Genomic DNA, 18,800 nt, shown 5'->3' on the forward strand with positions numbered 1-18,800 from the left:
GCCATTTCAATTATGAATTAACCTTCTCTTCTCCACCATGTCCTCTAAAGCCTCCATCACTGGCTCTTCAGTGACCCAAAAGATGCATGACACAAGCTTTAAGAAAAACAATAAATCCAGAAATACGAAAAAGAAAATTAAAAAAGAGAAGATTTCTGTGTGCAGGAAACAGACAACTACACTTAAGCATTCTTTTAAGGTCAGAGTAAACGACGTAAATGACAGGGAGGTTTACATTCAGCACTGATCTACGTAATCTTAGGACCTTAAATTCTACCCAACTACAACTGCACTGAGCATCAAACTTCGAAGTACATAAAACATGTCCTTCTCAATGGCAATCTGCCTTATTGTTGGGAAATAATGTGGAGTCATACACATCACTAAGCTGTTTGATGCTAAAAACATATGCTGAATTTTCTGTTGAATTCAATCTGGTTTCAAAACAGCTGCCAATGGCTCTCATGATAGCTTCCTCCAGTGAACTAAAACATAGATAGACCTGGTACTCTCTTTTTATTTAAGTCTTAAAACAACCACTCAAGCTTCATCTCATTCTTTCAGACAAACTAAATCTCATTTTTAAAACAGACCAAGCCTGGGATAGAAAGAGTTGTAGCTTGACCAAGTACAGCTGCTTGTATTTGTTTACTTCCATAAGGTAAATAAAATGCCCAAGGATACAGATTTTAGTAGTGTTAGACTGAGCTGGGACTTGGAGCTGTTTGCTGGCAGCCTCCCATAAAGTGGTACAGATGAAAATTCAGTGCTGTGCAAAATACCTGGACTGGAATAAAGCAGCTTTTTCTCTCTTCAGAGCTTTCACTGCACATGTAATAGCAAGTATGACTACTTATACCAATAAAAAACACCAATAGCCTGCCTATAAAATTCACAAAGAACATCTTATTTTCAAATCCTAGTAGGGTTCAACTGCCTTCTGCTCACCTAAACTCTGTATTTCATCTCTGAATTGAACCATACTTACTACTCTTTGTGTTTGTTGACTGCTGCAGTGCATCATTTGAATAGATGCCATATTCCACCCCATAATGTGATCAGTTTCACTGGTAGTTGAGAAAAACAGACAATATAACATTACTCACTGGGGAATTCTTGTCAGAAAGTACTGTACAGAAATAAAACCTTATCATCTTTGGGTCTTGGGAATACTAACAAAGCAAAACTTGGTACTGGGATCAGAAAGTACCCTACAGGTTCTGGTGTTAGATGTGGTGAAGCTGAGGGATGCCTTATCTGGGCTTCATCTGTCTGTTTATTCAAATGCCAAATGCTTGGTATTTCTGGACTCCTAATAAGCAGCTACTTATTTTTCCAATGTGAAAAATAAATGCATGCATGGATTTTGCTGCTGTTGTATTTGACTGTCCTCCACTGGAAAGGATCATCAGGGAGTCACCTCCGATCAGAAAACAATGGGAATTACATCATACAGAATGACAAGGAGGTGGCTTGTTTCATCTCTGTACAGCAAATCTGGGAGCCTTTGCAGCAAGAAATAGATAGCATTTCTTGTCACACAGTGATGGTCTCATTTCTGTTTTATTGCTCAACTGCTAGAAACAAAATACATCATTTCTATCTGGTATTGTGCTATATATGTGCAACACACACAAAACATTTCTGTCTCATGGTTTCTCCTGAATTAGTATCATTACCACTGAAGACCTCAAAAAGTACAGGAATGCTCATTTTTATCCTCAATATGGACCTGTAGCCTCCAGCCACTCTGTGTGATGAGTGTTAGCAGTAGGAGTCACATGAGCAGCAAACATACCACATTCCCTCAGAGGAGTTTAGGAAAGCAAAGAACCAGCTTTCATTCATACGGACTCACTGGAGTGGCATTGCTGAGGGGAGGTTGAAATATGAATTGGTCTGAAGCCTGACTACCACAACTTCTTGAAGCTGCTCTACCAAAAGCCTTTGTGTGGAGGTGGCCGCAGAAGGCTTTCAGATCACCACAGCAGAAGTCAATCAGGCCAGTGCTGCAAGGAACACTGCTGGCTGATACAGCCATGGAAAGAGGGAACCACATTTATGCTGAGAACTAGACATAACTATTCCTAATATGTAAGTTGCACTGAAAGTAATGCCTCCTATTTATTTCCATGGAAATGATAACAAAGAGCACAGTAACACTATTTGATAAAGCAAATTCTATGCTACGAAACACTATTTTTCAACGTAATCATGGCTGATTTGCATGGATAAGTTGATTGAGACGCTCTTCATTTTGTGGTGTGACAGCTGTTCGTGACTGTCTAGAACGTGACTTGTCTTTTGCATTGAGAGCCACTGCTGAAATGCAACATCCACTGCCTCACTGTGTTTACATTCACTGTTTGCTCTCCATAAACATTCAGCAAACATCAGTGAATGTCAAGGGGAGCCATTTTCTCCACATGGAGGAATCCAGTTCTACATCATTGCTTCTTGCAGGTGCCATTTTGTCAGACTGCCCCTCTGCTTGCCCTCTGTTACATGGCAACAAAATTACATGGAATACTGGTGGGAAAAATTCCACCTCTACTGCCATGCCAACAACATACACCTCTGATATCATGGGTCAAAATAATAAAACAGGAGGCATTATTTTTGGAGCGGCCATCGTATTAATTGGGCCCCAAAGAAAAAAGGGTCTTTTGTTGATCCCTGCTGTTTAACACCAGCCCTTTAGCTAGGAGACAGGCATGCAGCAGACAGTTGCTTTTTACCCCCCTGTTCCTTGTTCCCATATTTATCACCCCTTTCACTCCACACTCCTGTGCAAAGCACTCATAGCTTAGTCACCGCATTTCTTACAGACACTGTATTTGTACATACACACAGCACACTGAGAGAGGAAAGAGGAAAAGTAAGAGAACACTGGTTATTTCTAGAGTGATATAAAAGAATAGTAATCTCTGTCAGCAGTGGGGGTATGTAATAGCTGACCTCCTGCACCCTGCCTTTGATTATTCCCTGAACCCAATCATCTTTCGTTGGCTAATTCCCAGTGTTTTTTTTTTTCCTCAGGCTGGTGGGCTGGCATGGATGGTTAACAGCTGCCAGGGTTTCTCCCCCATCAGCGCTGAGAGATTCTAATGTTAGCTGCCTGGCTCCATCCCACCCAGGGTGCCGCATGCCTTAGCCTTCCAACACGCTCAGCTTTTGCCCGCCTTGAACCCAAATCTATCTCCCATCCTGCCTTTCTTCTTCTGAAGATTAACCATGTGAGGGAGCCAGCCGGTCTCAGCTGAAGAACCAGATGACAGATTTCACATGGCTGGATCTCACAGGGAAACAGCAGATTTCACAGGAGCCTTTGGTAAGCAGAAAAGTAGCAAAGACACAGAGCAATTCAGCACACAGTGTATGCCAGCAGACCTCTGCTTTGAACATTGCTCTGTTAATTGTAAGGAAGAGCAGTGCAGGTCAACAGAAATGCTTCCCAAGCACATCACACATCTCTTCCTACAGAGAAGAATGATCTGGAATGACTTGATGAAGGTTTTATTTAAGTGTACATCTCAAAGCCACAAAAACCCATGTGGGGTTGGGAATTTCATTTCCAAGATGTAGGAATCACAAACAACAGAGGGGGTTTGTTGCTGCTGTTCCAGTGTTTTCCTCATTGAAAGGAAGTCTGTTTTCAGAAAGCAAGGTGTGTGCAGTGTCTGTGCAGGCACTGCTCTTCTGGCCAGCCCCCAGCTCTCAGCCTGCCCAGCCAGACCTGCTCCCTGTGCACTTTTAATAGGAAAGCTGGGCAGGTAATAATAGCAAATAAAAAACCTATTCTGCAGATCACTGGCTCTTTCTCAAGGAAAGTAGAGTACCACTACAGCATGAATGACTCAATCATCTACTCAAGAGCTATTACTTGCAGCGATGAAGCAATGTTAATTGGATAATGGCCTGCTGCCAGCTAATATTGGCATGACCTACAATACCCTTGGCTGACAGCCGTGTCTGCCTCTCTATCACACCTTTTTTTGTAATCTGGATGGGAAGTGGAAACCATTAAAAATGCCTCATAAGTACCATTTAACTTCTTATCATGAATTAAAAGCTTAATTAAGTGCCTTGTTAAAGGAAGGAAGACCAGTTTTTGTGATTAAATAAAACAAAACAACAGTTAGGGGTATGGATTAAATGAGTAACTTTACAGCTTCAAACTTGAGTCTTGGAAAATATTAATTTTTGGATGCATTTAACAGCAGCTGACAGATGAAAACAGCACAACTGCTATAAAGTACCCAGGGTGAAAAGCACATGAGACTGTAGTTGTTTACCAAAACTGCAAAAGAGGAAAGTGTAGAAGTTAAGACCTATTGGGGTCCTTTTTTAATGAGCTGTACGGAGCTGCAGCTGACATGCTCCAGCCCTCGGTCTCAGCTCTGAGTCCTGACACTTTGCATGCCACAACCACATTTGAGCACTTGCTATTTCATGGCTGTTTTTCCAAGCACTTATCTACACACTGAAATATGCTGCTTTAAAAAGAGGTGTAGCATGAAATCGAATTACTGGTGTCGGCTTGAAAGGGTTTATGGAAACTCTTCAATCAGTGCAAAATTAGCTCCATACTGACTCAGTTTAAATAAGTTGATTTGGAAAAGGTTTGAACTAAGGCACGTCAAGTCATGTTTAAAGTGACATGAAATGTCCAAAACAAGGTTTTACATTGGTTTGAAATCCAGTAAGCTCAACTACTCTGTACATACATATTGCATGCGCAGAATGTCTCACTACTGAAATGATGAGCATATCATAAAGCCTGCACTCACTGTAATTGTAGAAGAGCAACTGATGCTCTTGTCACACTTGTGAGCCATTGGGCATCTAGTGTAATCTCTCTGCTTCCGCCATTTTGATTTGCAGGATTAAAGCTATGCAACACTGCTTGAGACATGATTCTTCCACTGGAAATTATTAGTGGACAGTGTCGAATCATTGTGTGCATCCTAGCGTGTCCTCTGTGATATATGTGAACTCCTATGCAAAATGTCTGGGTTGAAATCTCTTCATGAGTAATACTCAGTGTCAGGACTTGTGAAGTCATGCCCAGTGACCTACTTCTTCCAGTGCTCTTCACCTTGCATCATCACAACATCACAATACCACTGAGGTCTCCAGAGAGCTAAACCAGAGAGGGGAAAAATGGTGTGTGACACTTCAGGACCTGTCATCACCTAAAACAGTCCCATACTTCTTCACTGGTGTTAAGCAAATGATGTTGAAAACCCCTCTGCCTCATGCTGTAGGCCAAAACAGCTCATCCCAGAGCAACTGCCTTCCTGAGCCTTGGGGATGTCACCACCGCAGTGTGACCTGCACCAGTTGGGACCCAGGGCAGGCAGTGGGTGATGGCAGCCCTTGCACCTCCCTGCTGGCAAAGCCACCAGCGTGCCCTATGATATCTGCAGTATTGCAGTCATAGAGCTGTGAGGAAATTACAGTGGGGGTGGAAGTCAGCCAGTGAGATTTTGTGGTAAAATAAACTTTCCAGTGAGGTATGTATTTCCTACGTCCCTTGGCTTCCTGCTGTGTAAGCCATGCTGCATGAGAAAAAAAACCCTGCATTTTGACAGAATGTATCAGTGCTTTCTTGGCAGAGAAAACATGACCTGAAACAGTTAAATCCCAAAGCAGTTGTGAAGACAAGAGAAAGGAAGCAAGGCTGAATGGGACACAGGAAAGGGGAAAGACTAGAACAAGGATATGAGCTGCTGGAGAGGGGTGGGTAGCGATGAGACTCCAAACAATGTGACAGTTCAAATGACTTTTCAACAATAACCTGCTGTCTAACAGCCAAGTGACCCCTTTCAAATTTCCTGTCTGGAAGAGCAGAAGAATATTCGGGTACTGATAATGTGCTGAATGAAGTGATAAATGCTGAAGGGTTTTAAAGCTTTGCTGCTGTGAATGTGAGGAGTGCTGGCAGGTTTTGCTCTCCCCTAGTGAAGAAGGCTGTGAGAACATGTTCATCCTCCAACTCCCAACAATCCTCAACCCATTCCAACCCCAAAACCACAGCAGCAGCAATGAATATCATACCTCTTCTGGCAGGCTGACAACCAGGTCATTTTCCGTCTGCCCCACCAAGGCCTGCAAGAAGTACTCGCTGCAGGCGGCCAGCACAGCCCGGTGGGCGCGGAACTCCTTCCCCTCCACGATGAGTGTCACGTCGCAGAGAATATCCTGCTTGCGCTGGTCATTTAAGCAGAGGAGAATATTGGTACAGTGCACTGTTGACTCATACACATACATGGGGGAGTCAGTCTTCTCATCCACAGACATGCCGTTCACACCCTGGAGCACAGGAGAGGAAGAACAAAACGCAGACAGGTAGTGAGAAGCAACGCTCTTGATTTAGTACATGAAGCAACATTACATGGGAAAGTTTAGAAGATTTTAGCAAAAATAGCGAGAATGACTACTGGGTCTTCTAATAGTGAAAAAAGGGGGGTTTGTCCTTGCTTCTGTTATTTTGACACTGAGGGAAAAAACCCTCAAAACCCCAGCCTTCTCTCAAGTAGACTGAGCGTGCTGTGCGGTTCCACTGAAGACCCCCACTCAAGTGAAAGGCAAGGTGGGTTGTATGGGTTGTATCTGACGGAGCCAGCCTCCATCTGGAGTGACTTCATTTCTCAGTCAGAAGCAGAGATATTCTAAGCCCTTAAGGGGGAGAGAAAGATGTTTGGTTGCTTTAGAAGAAACCCATTTCCAGGTTTTCACACATTCACTTGTGGTTTAATGTCATTTACAGAAAAGGGCATTTTCTGAATTCCAGGACCACAGACACAGGAAAATCCCCTGAGCTCTGTGGAGCTCCGACTACGGGTGGCTGGGCAGCACGTGGGTGCTGGGGCCGTTCCCTCCTGCCGAGATGTCTCCCCATGCTGACAGCAGCCCGACGTCTGTAGGACGTACGACATGCGCTACCAGCCTCTGAGTTAGGAAGTTCCCTGCCTGTTGCTCTGTCGTTTCTGACGCATGTCGCACTGTCAGCGCCTCTCAGCACAGCCATCGGATTGTGGTGGTGTTGGGGGAGGTCAGGTTCCCTCAACGCACAGCACTGCGTGAACCCCGTCAACACTTGGACACATTGAAGTCATTTTTGTCCTACCCAAAACTTCCTATTGAGAATGAGTCTAAATGCTGTCTGTGTTGCTTTCCTTCTTCAGCTTTTCTGACTAAGCAAGTGGAAACCCCGTGCTGTGTTGAAGCACACTTGGTACCTCAAAACAAACTGAACACTTGTTTGAAGGTTTACATGGAAAGAAGGATTATTTGTATATACCAGCCTACCTGCTGCCAAAAGGAAAGCAGTGCATACCTGCAAACTTCAACTATTTTAAGGAACTATTTGTTCTCCTTATCACAAACAACAACTACCTTCCAAGTGGCACAACACAGAGCTGAAGGTGACAAAGCAGAGTTTTTTGATGTAACACTACTGTGCCACAAATACTTGACTACTGTACAAAGTGGAAGCAAAGTCCCTCCTCCACTCCTTTTTTTGAAGAGGATCTTTGCAGAATTTTCCTTTCCTAGTATGACAGGCAGGTACACTGGCACAAATATCTTAAACTATTTCCCTTGCATTCAAACTGGGATGCCATTTTCCTAAGGTGTCATTCAGAAGATAGCAATAATCCAGGCAAGAATAGGTTTAACAGGACCTGTGTTCTGCTTGTAAACATATTCTGGACTTCTCAATGATAACTCTGTCTTTCTTCCCACTTCTATAGTATTTATAAGCCACTGGCTATGAAGCCTCTTTCAAAATAGTTGTTTTTGCCAACATTACAGAACTCATATTATTGCAGTTCTTAGTGGGGTGCTTACAGCCTCTCTCTAATGGAGATTTACAACATGCTGACTCAAGCTACGTTTCTGGGTACACTGAAATGCCTACATTAACAGAAAAAACAAACAATGGTATCCACCGTCCTTTCACTGACTTCACACCTAGAGATGAGATGCAAAGCTGCTCATTTATCTGCGTACAGGGAGACATCTTGTTTTATGTTACACATTGGATTTCTTAGACAGAGGAAAATCCATTCTTTTTTTTTTTTACATCATACAGTGACACTAACGAGAAGAACTGACATGTAATCATTTTATTAGCACTATGGTAAGGCACAGAGAAAATGATACTTGGCTCATCCCACTCACAGCTTTCTGTGTAACTGAGCTCTGATGCTAACGATAGTGCTACAGTGATGTTCTAAGTGGTCACTCTTGCGTGCTATGAAATGCAAGAGTTTACAAGAACAATCTAGTGGGAAAACCTGAGAGTTGAAAATGACAATGCAACGGGGAAAGCTTTACGTTTTCTTTTTTTCCAGGCAAGTCTTCTGCCTGTAAGTATCAGATGGTGACGAAATATACAAGAAACCTGAAACCTGGCAGGTAATGAATACAACACCAATTACATTTTCAATGCCTTTCTATATGTATATATATATATATCTTTTTTTAAAGCAAAAATCACTGTTTGCTTGAAATTGCTTTTTTTACAGTAATACTGCAATTTGTGTGAATCAAACCCTGAGTTACTTGGTTACTAATTAGTAATTTCCTACTTTTTAACTACAACTCTCATCAGGTGCTTTTTTTTTTTTTCTTTTTTCTTTTTTTTTTTTAATTAGTTGCATACCCTGTGAGGTGCTGTCACTACCACAGTGAATTTCCCCACTGGCATGTGTGTCTGCTAGCAAACCCAACTGATGTGCTGCTGCAATGCTGGGGCTATACTGGGGTAAGCTGGAGCAAGGCTATTGCTCAGGACCACCAGTTTAACAGCTTTTAATCTTTCAATGGAAGCGATTTCCATTCTTTCCCTCTCTGTGAGCTGCCTTCAAGAGAATGACCCCCAGGTATGAGGTGTTTCCTATCCAAGAGGGCTTTATCTGGCAGGACAGGAGGAAGACGGTAAAGCCCTTCTCTTTGAGGCATACTGTTCATTTACACAGAGAAAGGGGTCACTGCAAAGGGAGAAGGCCAGTGCAAGGTTTTAGAAAGTAGAAACATGTAAATTGTTAATCATTTTATTTTCTCCTCTCTTAGGAAAAGAAAAGCAAGGAATTGGGCTCTGAGTCCCAGAGCAAGCAGGGCTGGAACTCTTCCACCGAGTGTTAATTCAAAACGTGTAGTTTTTTGTTTTTGCTGAATTTGATATTATGCTGAGTTTGCAGAGCCTTCTTCATGGAAATCATTGTTATGCACATGGTATTTCTTCTAACTGAAGAGAGAATGACTTAGCAAGCCTTTCTCCAGCCTGAAAGAACACGTTCATTTGTTTGCATATAGGTCACCGTGTTGCCAGAAAAAGCCTCTTTGAAACAAAAGTTTCCAGCAAATGGCAAGTGCTAATGTGGGCAAGGAAAGCACCATTGAAACCTTGAAAAAAAAAAAAAAAAAAAAAAAAAGAGTTGCTTGTACAGGCCAGTAACTACAGTGAAGCAAACTGGAACTCTGCCTGCCCAGCACTTCCACAGCCCTTGATGAGGGATGCCACTGAGTCTAGTGGCAGGGACAGCCAGGAGCAGGCAAACAAGACCTCTGGGGGCCTAAAAAGTTGCTCATGGAACATTTGAGTCACTTGGGTTTGCACCATGCTCTGTATGAGCTGGTACTTGCCCCAAGCTCTCCAGAAACTTCTGAGTTGCTACCAAGAATGCATTGCCTACCATGAAACCCAGCTCCTGTCCCCAAGAGTAGAGGGTAGGTAAGGCTCTGCCTGTTTTTAAAGGAAAATGTTAGGAAGAGAGAATATTATCATGACAGACCAGAAAGTTCTGGCAACAGAATGGGGTTAATTAGATGGGAAAGTAAATCTAGATCATGGCAAAGGTGCAGAATGCTTAACCAAGCAAATTATAATCATGACAAAGCAGCATGGCTTCTGTACAGAGAAGTCATGTCTCTGATCTGCTCTATTAGAATTCCTGAAGTGTGTCAAATTAGCAGCGAGGAGCACGGGTATATGTAATTAGTGTTGACTTTCAGAAATCCTTTGATAAAGCCTTTACAAAAGACTGCTGGAGAAGCTTGATTGTCATAAGGTGAGGAACAGCATCAGACTGGAAATCACTTAGGTTAAACAGTTTTAACAGAGAAGGAATACACAGGAAATTTTCAGCACTTTAATATCGCCAGAAATGGGACAGCATTAGCTGCTAATATCTGTCTATGGCCATACCACCCACAACGCTCCTGAATTCATCTGGTATCCAAAGTTTGTCCTCTCCATCCTTAGAGGTTTTAGACCTTCTTTGAGCTAGAGGCTGCACTAGAAACCTTTTTAGAGCTTTTCCAACATGAACTTTCTGATGATCCTACACTGATGGGTGTCCTAGAAGACTATAGATCATTACAGTGAAATTGAAATGGATAAAATTAGTTTAAATGTCAAAGGCAGTAAGGATTGTTGGAAAATTCAGAAAGACAATACAAAAAAGCATTAGATACTACCAAGGCATTGCACTAAATTCAAAGCACGCACTCAAGTGGCAATTAGAGGAAAAAACGTATTTTCATAGAGTGGTTAAGGTTGGAAGGGTTCTCTGGAGATCATCTAGCCCAGTGTCTTGCTCAAAGCAGGATGACCTAGAGCAGGTTGCTCAGGACCATGTCCATCAGAGTCTGGAATAACAACAAAGAAGGGACAACCCACCACATCCCTTTCCAGCCTATTGCAGTGTTCGATTACACTCACTGCAAAACAAGTAATATTTGATCTGTAATCTGAATTCCCATTTGGAGTATTTCAGGAAAATGTCAGACCAAAGATATACAGTCTAGAACTTTAAGGCTACCCAAGAAAGCAAGATGCAAAGGCAGAGTTAAGAAAGAGGAACATTTTAATACAGAGATGATGCATTTTCTAGTCACTTCTGGTGTAGTGTGGTGTCTGCATCCAGTTTCCCATTTTGTAACAAGGAGAATAGAAATCCTCAGGAGGACAATGATAAATACAGTTGTTAAAGGATTGTTAAAAGCCCTCCTCAAGACCAAACGTATGATCAATTTGATAAACACAATACAAAAAATACAAAATAGAAGATAAAAGGTCGTAGCCAGATTGCTGTTTTTCTTCTGATGTTGCAAATGTGCGAACACATCCACATAAATGAGGCAAGGCAAACCCAGAATTTGTAAAAAGAAAGGCTTTGATTCCTGACCACAGACATGAGCCAAAATTGTACCCCACACTCTATATGAGGATGCTTATTATTATTATTTTTTCCTCTATTCCACCACAGCTGCAATGAACTTCCTGTGCAATTGAGCGCTTCTGTATGTTCCCGGTCAGAGAATTTGCCGGAAGCATAAAATGAGTAGTTACACCCAATAAAAATATCCAGGGTGACATTATGCAGGGCAGAAGTTTACATGGAATGAAAATTCACACTCCAGAGCACTGGCCAAAAGCACACTGCCTGGGCAGGGACCATGCCTGCCAACCACAGTTACAGACAGAAATTATTTAATGGATATGAATGCAGGTGAAATCCCAAACCAAGCATCTCCATACATATCTCCTAGAGTGCTCACCCTCTGTCTCCAGCCCCAGGAGATGGCTGTGGGTACCAAATCTGCATGGGACTGAGCTCCTGACGGCAAGCAATAGGGAACACCCATCCACAGGTTACGTGTGATGGGTGTCCCTGACACCAAAGGCTCCCACTCCCACTCCCTCCAGTGGTTTAGGGTGTGAGAAACCGAAAGATGTTAAATCCAATTCACATTTTGCTTGGATGTCTAAACTGGAACTTGGCATTATATCCTGCTATACAAGGTGACTCTCAGCTTTCTCCTGATCCAAGTTAAGAGAGGATCATTACTCAGCTGTGGTTATTTTTAGTTCTACTTCACATTCTCCGGTAACAATGAAAAATAAGACACATGTATGAGTAACTACAAGTGGTCTGCTTGACCACATCTATGGCTTTTTGGTCAGAGGTAGCTGGACAGTCTACCCAGCTATTTGCATCTAAATGTCTAATAGAATTTCTGTTCTATAGGATGTAGGGAGTGTGTTTTTTGTTGTTGTTGCAAAGTTTTCAATTTATTTTTTTTTTTCCTAATAATTTAGCAAAAGGTACTGGGGAAAAAAACAGGAAAAGCACTGACAAAATAATGAAGAAGTTGAATGGAACTTGTTCTTCTGACAAATGGTAGCAAAAGCAGAACAGATTAGATAGTTTTTAGTGATAAGTATGCACTGTTTTTAAGTGGCAAGTGGGAGGAAAATAACTTTCCAGGGCTCCCTTCCACATCTAGTATATTTTCTACAAAATGATACAGCCAAGCGTGCAATCAACACCTTGGTTTTAAAGAATTTTACCAATAATCGAAACTTCAGAGCTCCTAAAATGACCATCCTTATAATTGGTTATTATGATCTCTCAATTATAGAAATAGCAACGAAGTATATGATTATATTGTCACTGCTTTCCTTTAAAAAGAAGCTATTGAAAAGCCTAATGATTAATTCACCATTTTTGAGAGCTCACTGTAATGACAGAAGACTATATACAAAGGTCTCCTCAGTGAGCCCATTATTCAATTAATACATGCTGAATACCAAGCAGTCATAGTCATATGAAACTCCTAAGAACTGTGTGAATTTTTAACCAATTAATTATCAATTACAACATCATAAAACACCAGCACAAAAATAGAAATAATGAAATTTAATTATACATTATTCTTCTTAGTTGCTGCAAATACTATACAAGACTGATTTTGATTAATAATTCATACAGCAATAAAGTATCAGGAAAGATAATTATACTGTGCCACAATTCTCACACTGATTTCTGTAATTACAGATTACAACAGTGTTAGCAATTTAAAAAGGTTAGGGAGCAGTAGTAATTTGCTATGTCATCCTCAGCAATATTAATGCCTTCTTCTCTCTGCACCCCGGATAATTGAAAATAGACTAGCAAGCCGCCAGGCTACGTGGGCTTGCCTACTGCTAAGGCTACAAGTGGGTGCCAGGGCCATTTGCAAGAACATCTTCAAAAATAAGTTCTCCGCATTGTTCAAGTAACTTCAGCTACAAAGTAGAAGATACATAGCCAAGTGGGAAAGACATTACACAGCATTTTTGGCTGGCGGCTGCAGGCATGCATTACTGCTGAGTTGATGGTTGGTGCTTCTGACCTTACCGCCTCAAAGCAAATCTTCATTTGACCATAGCTGGAAATGGGAACAGCTAAGGAAAACCCAAGCAGCTGCTGGGGGCCCAAGAAGCATTTGGTAATGTTGGCCTCCAAATCAAATCAAGTGCTCGCAGCTCCGGGACAACCCTCCAAATATTTTGGTTCCTTACAATAATTTCACTATCAGAAGACTGCACACAAATAAAAGTCTACTACATATTCAGTTGTGCTGTAGTCTTCCGTAAAGAATGTTTATTTAACTCCCAGATGTCTACTCTAAAGAAACTGTGCTTCAGGTTGTTCAGAGACTGGTACTGTAATGAAGCAGGGATTCCTAGAGGAGGCTATTTTGAAGAGTCCACACAGGTAAAATTTGTTTCTTGACTTCAAAGAGTTGTGTTGTCATTGTTTTCTTGAGAGAGTAACCCAGCAGAATGCAGCAACGACAGCTTGCATTCTTTAGGGGCTGATGTTAACATTCAATTAAAGTTTATACATGGTACATGCATAGATTTATGTGCATTCTCTACAGACCTACTAAGCAAAGTATGCGTGTATTTTTGACTCAGGAAAAATAATGTAATTATGCTACTCATTGTCCTAAGCTCAGTAAGTCAGCCTTAGTTCATCATGCATTTTCAGTGTTCTTGTGGTATAAATTTTGATGTCTTCAAGAAAGCAGCACAGTAGACAGGGTAGGGGAAGATAGACACCTTTGTCCTTATTTTTCTGACACACTCAACAAACATATATGTATGTGGAAAGTGACGAACAGAGGAAAACTCCTCCTTGACAATCTCTTATTATGTCTTCTACATGGCCCTTACAGTAGCTGGCTGTGGTGGAATGGGATTGGAACCAAATCTGTTACTCAAAATAGCTTCCTCAAAGCAAAATGGGGAATGCCCAACCTTGAAACAGTGCCAGGAAACCACAAAGCAAAACAAACAACTTATTATGTTTTTCTGAAGTGGTCAAAGGCTTCAGGACACTGGGGAAAGGACATAACCTTTTGGGTTACTCTTGGTTAATCTGGATTGCCAGATTAAAGAATCAGAGATTAAAAATTGAATCAGTGATTTATTTATTTTTTTGCTTTACATACATCTCATCATACTTTAGGATAGTAAAGAACATGCTTCTCTTTTGCTACTATGACTACAAAAATGAAGGCTTGGCTGATGCTGAGCTGATACAACTATTGGTTCTATTCTGCTCTTCGTGTAGACTCTTCGTGTGAAGTATTATGACAACAAGTTATCTAGGTTCAAAACTATTAATCTTCCTTACGTGTTGTTCTCAAGGAAGCATACCCTTTCAAAACTTCAGGACATTTCAATAGCTTTGTTGTTGAAGCTTTGTTTTTGGCTGCTATCACTATTTACAGTTGAATGAGTGTCTAAAATGAGCACTTTCTTTTTTGTGAAATTCCTCTGGAGGAGAAAACTTCACTCTCAGAATTACATTTTCTGGTTAATTTTATCCTCACTTCTCAAGCTTTTCTTTGGGTTTTCTTTCTTGGGTTTCCAGAACTGGCAAAAGAGGCTTAATTTGAGGCTGTGTCCAAAATCACCGCTAATTTTCAACTATTGAAACTGTAGAGGTTCCACACATGACAAAAGACCATTTTTTTTCCTGCTGTACTACATAGCTGTTCTGAAGAAAAAAAAAATTGGATCTTCACCCTATAAAATGCAAACTTTTCATCTTTGCTATAACTTAGCAGGTGCTTAAAATATCACTCATATTTCTGTGGGACACAAACCAGACTGTCCTTTGGAACACGCCTGCTGTGATTAACATGCAAAGAGCAAGACCACATGCAGTATGTCACTAGGTCAAATCTGGGACAGAATTTCTTAGGGAATAAAATCACAGCTTCTACTCTTGCAAAAGAATACAGTTGCTGTCTCCTCTGTGGTGTCTGAGTCAATATCTGCTTGTGATGAGTTTTTGATAACTGAACAGATAACAGCAATAATGTTTTTCTTTGATGGCATTATGTACTGAAGGAAAATAATTTCCTTATCCTTAAATCATAGTTTTTTACTATTCTAAAAATAAAAACAGAAGATCCACTGACTACTGTGGTAGGATGCATAGATTTACGTCCTCTGAACCCTGAGAAGTCTATCAACATACGCAAGTAACCATTTTCAGATGTTTTTATAGCCATGGAATGATCAGAAGTTCAGTGAAATGACTGTCTAGCAGGGTTACAACAAGAGATTTTGCGGGCATTTTTGATCCTTCAAGAATCTGAGCATTGCCATTTTGTTATTGGAAGGTTTTAAGCGAGAGCTGCAAGCATTCCCATCATCTTCACAGTCTGGCACATGCCTAGATTCCTGTTTAAATTCCTTTTATCCATAGTCCAACCCTTACTCTGGAACTGAACTGCCTTTCCTGTTGCCGACAATAAATCATCCGCCAATGAAAGGCACATGGAAACCATCACTTATGCTGCCAACACCTAACAGGCTACAGCCAGGGTAAGCAGAGAGGATGTGGGATGCAAACGAGCATTTTGACTGAACACACCAGCAGGCTGAAGAAACCTGTGGGGAAAGATTTGATGCACTGGAGTTCTGGTTCTGAGGGTGCCTACAGCCTGCACCTGCTGTCTGGGAGAGTACTGTGAGTACAGCAGAAGATGAAGGGAAGTTTTACTTCTGTAAGATTCAGAGGAGCTTACAAAAGCGTCTTTGCCATGGTTAAGATCAACGGATTAAAGTTGCAAATACCGCTATAAGGAGAAACAGGATTTTATCTTCATTTGAGGATACTAAGATTATCTATCAAGCTTTTCAATGCAGCTTTTTGAAGTTTATTTGGTTTCTCTGCCCTCACAAAACTACAATGTACTCAACATACTTAAAGCTGCAAAAGCCATCAAATCAAATAGGAGATTAACATACAAAACCCAAATCTAAGCTACATGTTATCCCAGGGAAGCAGAGTGGCTTGATTATTTCTGTTTGAATTGGCACGCTCCACCACGGGAGCTTTAATCTCTGGGCATTCCTTCACTGGGTCACAAACCCAAATGGCAGAAATGACCACTTCATCTGGTCTTATAAAACTGCCTTTATCATGGAGACTTGGTGGGTTTAAAAAGCTCTCTTTTCAACTGTTACTGCATTAGCCTCCAAATTCTCCCTTGACAGATCCTGAGATAGATGTTCTGCTATTTTACCCAGGGCTGACACCAAGCTAAAGCAGTCTACAGGTCCCTGGGATATCCCTTTCTTTTCTATATTTTTTGAAATACTGGAAATGCAGTTGGCAGCCTTCCAGTTTTCTGGAATTTCCTCTGTTTCCCAAGATTTATTATAAATTAACAGGCACTTACCAGAGCTTTTCAGCTATATCCTTTAAGACTCCTGGATGTAAAAATTACTAGGATTTGTTGATGTCAGAATGCTGAATTTCAACCACTCCTCCCTGTTTCAGGTCCTCCTTTGCTAGGAGAAGCAAACTTTCTCTTCTGTCCATGTCATCATACATAACAAATACATTATCTTCCATACAAAAACAATCTAAGGGAACATTCCTGCAATTTCTGCTTTCTCATTTTTTGATATTGGGTTAATCAATGTTTTACCACTTCTTCTTCACTTAACCTGAATGGATTTGTACTAGAATAACCACTTTTTATAATTGATGACAGTGTAAAATCATAATTTTTGAGCAGTTGGTGGAAAATTCTTCAGCAATTCAGTGCATTCAATGCTTTTTGCATAAATGCACTATTATGCCAAAACAGCAGGTACTAATTTTGGAAAACATCTCCTTTTGTTTCTGAATACAGTGCCTACATACATTCATAATCTACTGGCAGGTATTGTGCTTTGTTTACAAAAGGTCAGTGCAGGGAATTTGTGTGATTCAAATTATTTAAACCTGTAAACAAACAATAGCATCTGACAAACTGCTTCCCTTCTCTCCCCATTATCCCTTTCTCTCATGCAACAGGTTGTAAACACTTATTTTCCAGTCTATTCTTAAGCAAGCCATTCTCATTAGCATTCTACTTAATTTCTCTTCACATGCCCACTTTTCTTATACCTACCACGTCACACTAAGACCTCGCTTAACAGAAGGTCAAACTGCCCATTTTGTACAGCCCTAATTACATACGTACACCAAAAGCACCATAAGGTTGGCTTAAACAGCTTCTTTATAGTAAGTGTGCAGCCCACCTACTTTTACTAATTTATCTTGAAGTAAAACATACTATCGGTAGAGAAAGAGAAGACACCAAAGGCAGACATCCCACACATTCTTGAGACCCACAAAACCCAAAGCCATCCTCCATGCTCAACAACGTGGATTGCAACCCATTCCTACCTTCTGCCTTTTCTCTCCTTTCCCAAGGGGACAGAGTCTCCAGGACACCTAAATGCCCAGAGTGACACAGTAAGGGCCTTGTCCCTGCAGTGGCAGTCTCTACAGGCACCCACTCACAGGATCATGGCAGCCTTGATCAGGGACAAGTTTCAGGCAGCTGTGACCTATGGAAGCTTTGACTGGCTGATGAAATGTATCCCACACCTACAGTCTGGACAATCTTTATGAGATAACAGTATTTGATATACAAACAAGTGGTTCTTTTCTCAGAAGAAAAAGTCTGTGTGCTTTTTCTGATGAGAACTGAGAGACTATATTTTCTATGGATCTCAGAGACATGCAATTAAAGAATGTCAAATTTGCATGCATACAGAATCTAACTGAAGAGTGAGCAGGCTATGTTACAGCATTTCTTGCTTGACTTGACAACCTAATATTCTTTTAACAGCTCCTGTGCATAATTCCCTTACCTTATACAAACTGAAAGTGCCATTGTGCAACCCGACCCTACAGCCCACACAGGCCAGGAGAACGATGGAAACCCCAAAGTTTCTGCTTCCCAACGACTGCTGGCTGACTGTAACAGCTGAGCAGTTTGCAGCATCACACCAAATAGAGTTAGAGTGAGCAGAGCATGTCTCTGAGGCTTCCCTGGTTTATCAGAAACCAGATTTCAGAGGCAGCATTAGGCAGAAGCCACCAATAGCACAGGGATTTATTTTCAGAAGTTTTAACCTGGCCTGGCTGGTTGAAAGGATTTCCATTGGAATAACAACAGCGACAGCCATACCCACAGCTCCAGACCTCTCTCTGTCTGAGATTTCACATCTTTGCTCCACAGCACGAGGGCACCAGAGCTTGAGAAGAGTTTAATAAAATTTCAAACATTGGCAAATTTAACACAAAATTTTAAGCTTTATTTCCCCACTTGGTTCCCCCTCAGCTGAAACACTTTGGTAGTGGTTTCCCAACTACAGATCCCAAGAACATCCCAAAGAGAAAATTGTAACTCTGTGCACCTGAAGCCTGGCAGATGTATCATGGCTCAAAACATAGCTTTGCAGAAGGAAGCTGCAAGCAACAGTGACAAGATATGATGCATGCACTTCTATTTACAGTGCACATGTACAGTAAGAAGCACTGGGAAGTCCACATGCCACAGGACTTAGCTGGCACATTCCAGCACTTATGTGGCAAGGTGTTGAGCACCTTTAATGAGATTTGAAGGAGCTCTGCAACAAGCAGGATCAACCCATAAACGCA

General features: G+C 41.3%; 1 protein-coding gene across 4 annotated transcripts in view; it reads right to left on the reverse strand.

Annotated features, from left to right (window-relative positions):
* The window catches only part of BACH2 (BTB domain and CNC homolog 2), a 179,383-nt gene that overhangs the window by 34,980 nt on the left and 125,603 nt on the right, over positions 1 to 18,800 (reverse strand). For all 4 annotated transcript variants that reach the window (XM_072332078.1, XM_072332076.1, XM_072332077.1 and 1 more), the window contains one exon: positions 6,061 to 6,315. In XM_072332078.1, coding sequence (XP_072188179.1) covers positions 6,061 to 6,303 — 243 coding nt within the window. In that variant the 5' untranslated portion in view covers positions 6,304 to 6,315. The remainder of the gene's footprint in view (positions 1 to 6,060; positions 6,316 to 18,800) is intronic.

Source organism: Excalfactoria chinensis, chromosome 3 (genome assembly GCF_039878825.1).
Source record: "Excalfactoria chinensis isolate bCotChi1 chromosome 3, bCotChi1.hap2, whole genome shotgun sequence".
Classification (NCBI taxonomy): Eukaryota; Metazoa; Chordata; class Aves; order Galliformes; family Phasianidae; genus Excalfactoria; species Excalfactoria chinensis.